Genomic DNA, 4200 nt, shown 5'->3' with positions numbered 1-4200 from the left:
GAGAAGACTGTGTGGGGATTTGATAGCAGCCTTTAACTGTCTGAAGGATGGTTCCAAAGAGGGTGGAGCAAGACTTCTCAGTGGTGACAGATGGCAAAACAAAGAGCAATGGTCTCAAGTTGCAACAAGGGAGGTTTAAATCAGGTATTAGGAAAAACTTTCTCACAGAGGTTGGTGAAGCACTGGAACAGGTTACGTAGAGAAGTTGTGGAATCTCCATCCTTGGCTTGACAACCCCCTGACTGAAATGATGCATTTGGAGATGGTCCTGCTTTGAGCAGGGGGTTGGACTAGATGACCCCCTGAGGTCCCTTCCAACCTTAATTTTCTATGAGTCTAAAGGGGCTGGATCTTTGAGGAATATAAGCCCAGGACCTGAGCCACAGCAGGCAGTCAGACCCTGCATGCTGCAAGGAGAGGAGCTCCCCAGGGAAGCTGACTACAGGAAGCAGCGCACAGGGAATTATAGCTTGTGGTAGGGTACTGACTGACAGCAGAGAAGAACTTTCTGAGACCAGTTTGTTTTTATTTCTGTCGTGATGGTGTTTATGTTTGTTAGGTTTGTTTGAGACCTGGAGGACTGGAAATGACTGTAGGCATGGAAGAGCCCTTATGCAGGGTACCTAGCAGGCACCCTCTGTCGTGAGGCTGAGGCTGAATAGGTTCCAGGGGCCTCAGCTGGAGGAAAAGGGGCTGAGGCTGAATAGGTTGAAGCCTGAACCATGGCTGCAGCCCAAGGCACCCAGTGTTAGTCCAAGGCAGAAAAAGACGGAGAGAGGGAGAGAGAACGAGTGAGAGAGTGATACTTTGAGTATCGGGGTTGGAGCCCCAAGTCAAATGGGCCAAGTCAAGCTCACTGGGTAGCAAAGAATGGACTAGGAAAACCACCTAAGGCTCACCAGCCTCTAAAAGGCAGCCTTCCTCTTCATTAACAACATCAAGGTGTGGCAGATGAGACATCAGGGGAAAAACCTGAGAGCCGGGAGTGAAAGCTGGACAGAACTAAGACAGTCATCAAGATGTGCTGCAGCAACCCTAGGGTGTGTCCAAGCATATGGTATGGCTGCTGATGTATCTCCTTTCTTGCATATGGTCACAATTCTGGTGTCTCTCAAGTAACTGGAAATCTGTTCCTGTCTCCAGGTTTTCAGAATAGCAGTATGTAGTTGGTGAGAGAGCTGTTTTCCACCTTGCTTATACATTTCAACTGGTGTTCCATCAGGACCACATGCTTTTTGTTCTTCATCTGCTTAATAACTTTGAAGGCCTCTTGATAAGTTGGTAGATCTGTAAGGTAGTCCTTAATGGGATGTTGTGGAATGGATTCAGTGCTATTTCCTTTAACATTCAAATCTCAGTTCAGAAGCTTTTGAAAGTCCCCTTCCACTGTGCACTGATGGTAGAGCTGTCTTTAAGGAGTGCTGTTCCATCCTTGGACCTCAGAGAGAAATCGCCTTGTATGTTTGGCCCATAGATAGCTTTGGTTGGGCTGAAGAAACTACATATGTTTTTGTGGCTGTCAGCAAACATTTGGCTCTGTTTTGCTTTGTTCTTCACTAGTTATTTTGCTCTTGAATTTTCCTCTGTCTCAGCTTCAGTGTGGCAAATAAATGTTTGTTTCCATTTTAAATTGATACTATTCTGGGTAGCTTTGAAAGCTCTCCTTTTTCTCTTAATGATAGCTTGAATTTTCCTATCATTTTCATTGAACCAGTCCTGAGGTTTCTTTTTGGAGGGCAGAGATGCTTCACAAGCCTCATAGGTGCCTTTCTTGGTGTCAAGATCATAAGAGAGATCAAAGTTTCTCACTGAGGCACTACTGGACAGGATCACTTGTAGCAGGGTATTTCAAACACTCAGTGTTGAACCTCTTCCTTTGTTGCTTGTTTTGTTTACACCATTGATATGATTGGACACAATCGAACATATCAAATGATGATCCATCCTTCAGTCTTCTGCACTGGTCATAGCTCTGGCAATATAGAGGTTGCATACCTGGTATTACTAAGTGCAACAATGTTAATATCAAGTCATGAAAGTTCTCTGGTCATGAATTCTGTCCTTCACTGCACTCAGTCACTATTCAGGTTGTCCATCCAGGTGCAGAAAAACTGCATTACTTGATTTGAACCGCAGGTGGAATGACTCCACTGGATGTAGTTTTGCAGCCAGGTGAAATGAGACAGACTATGTTTAGTGCACCTTTCTAGCCCTCTCCCTACTTCCCATACAGGGTGGGCAGAGTGGATCCTAAATTCGCCTGTTCCGTCATGAGTGCAGGTGCCAAATTACATACCTGTCTCAGTTCTAAGTACAAATGACCATCATACAACCATTGCCATGTAGATCTATGACTACGGGCTTCCAATAACCACTATCACTTCCCGCCTCTGACACTCACACATCACTATAGGACTTCTTACTGAAGGAAGATGTCTGTGCATGTTTTCTTTTAATGTGGGGATACCAATGCACATCAGCAATCACACAATATTTCACAGAAAGGAGACCTTAATCCAATGCCAAGGAACACCTAGATGACTGAAAGTTTCTTTTCCACTTCAGCCTTGCAGCCATTGGGAAGTATTCCTTCGTCATCTGCCTGCTCCACTGTTGAGGACTTTTATCTTGGTTTTTGGATTACTATTAGTCTGGAAATCTCACTTTCAATCTTGCTGCCATGGGGATAAAACGCCTGACACCATTGCTCTCAAGGTCATTGGTAGCATGCAAGCCTCTCCAACCCATCAAGGTTTGCAATCCTTGGGAAGTGTTACATTATGTTGATTATTAATATTAAAAGCCAGTAAAAGTAAAGCAATCATGAAATACTTTAGAGTCTAGCCAAACCCTTAGGAAAAAATATTACATTTTATTTCCTGTTTGTGTGATTCAGATTGTGTTATTTGCTATGTTTATTATTAATTGCTATGATGCTTGTAATACTTTAGGTTGGCTTTTTTAAAAAAAATTATAACATATTAGCAAAACTTAATAGGTAATTTGTGAATTGCCATTTCAGCAACAATGCTAAATTCTTAGCAATATCAAAAGGTACCAATTAAGGTCACTGTGGTTAGTTTGCTAAGGTGAAAATTAAAACACAAGTTTTACCCTTCAGAGAGCTTATCAGTAGGATGCAGCTGTTGTATCAGCCAGGAGAAATATAAGCTTGGAAGAGAGACTTAATTAAGTAAAAATGACCTTCAGAAAGCACAAGTTTTAAAAACAAAATTGCAACCCAAATACGCTGTTTTTTTATTTGTTACTAATGTAGACCTGTGTTGTACAGGGAACAGTAGGAAGACCTGGACATCCTGGCCCAGCAGGACCAAAAGGTGAAAAGGTATGCAGGCTTATTATTCTTTATTTCAATTTCAATGAAAGTCTATAAAGACTGTTTATTTCTAATCCTTAGCTGTGAACTGCTCAACATGGAAGAGACAAAGGTGCAAGAAAAGGAATATAATAGACAATGCCTTTTGCTAGGTCAATATTATTAACTTTCTAGAAAAATTATACCCAGTTTTAATACAAGTGTTATTCTCAAAGAGTGCATCCCTAAAAAAGAAAGTAGTAGTATCCTATTTCTGATATACATATGAAGAGAATTTTCTCAGAATAGCATACTATATAAAATTGAAACTTTTACATGTCTGTTGTATATTATATTAGCAGTGATTATTTACAGGATCATTTCTCTCTCTCTCTCTCTCTTTCTCTCTCTCTCTCGCTCTCTGAAACATATTAATCAAAACCAATCCCCTATCTTAGAAGTAAAGAATATTATTTAACTTCTACAAAAATTCTAAATAAATGCCTTTTGCTTAATTTGCATTAAGGCTTCTTTTAACAATATTGTACATATAGTTGTCAGGTGCTTTAGAGCACTTCTTATGCCCACGGTGCCAAATTCATTTCTTGTGCAACTCAACTCAGTTCAGTGGAGTTACAAGTAGGTATAAACATAGCCTACAGTTGAAAAAGACTCCATCATATGTCTCCCTTTTATTGTGTATTTATACATTTTTGAAGTTTTCATCTAAAACCTAGAATTTTCAGTGCTTAGTCTCACTGTAATTATGACAGGACTGCACAATAGCCTGCAAATGCTGAAAAGCAGCAGTTTTTAAAAACAAAGAAAATCAATTTTTTTTTCCTTTGGTGGTCAATGGAGTTATCACAGTATAAATTAGATGA

At 40.5% G+C, this 4200-nt stretch overlaps 1 protein-coding gene across 3 annotated transcripts in view; it reads left to right on the top strand.

Annotated features, from left to right (window-relative positions):
- The window catches only part of COL19A1 (collagen type XIX alpha 1 chain), a 594002-nt gene that overhangs the window by 505773 nt on the left and 84029 nt on the right, over window positions 1–4200 (top strand). For all 3 annotated transcript variants that reach the window (XM_019520501.1, XM_019520502.1, XM_019520500.1), the window contains one exon: window positions 3293–3346. In XM_019520501.1, coding sequence (XP_019376046.1) covers window positions 3293–3346 — 54 coding nt within the window. The remainder of the gene's footprint in view (window positions 1–3292; window positions 3347–4200) is intronic.

This window comes from Gavialis gangeticus, unplaced genomic scaffold (assembly GCF_001723915.1).
Source record: "Gavialis gangeticus isolate Ggan-Ray unplaced genomic scaffold, GavGan_comp1, whole genome shotgun sequence".
Lineage (NCBI taxonomy): Eukaryota > Metazoa > Chordata > Crocodylia > Gavialidae > Gavialis > Gavialis gangeticus.
This window is presented reverse-complemented; position numbering and strand designations above follow the sequence as displayed.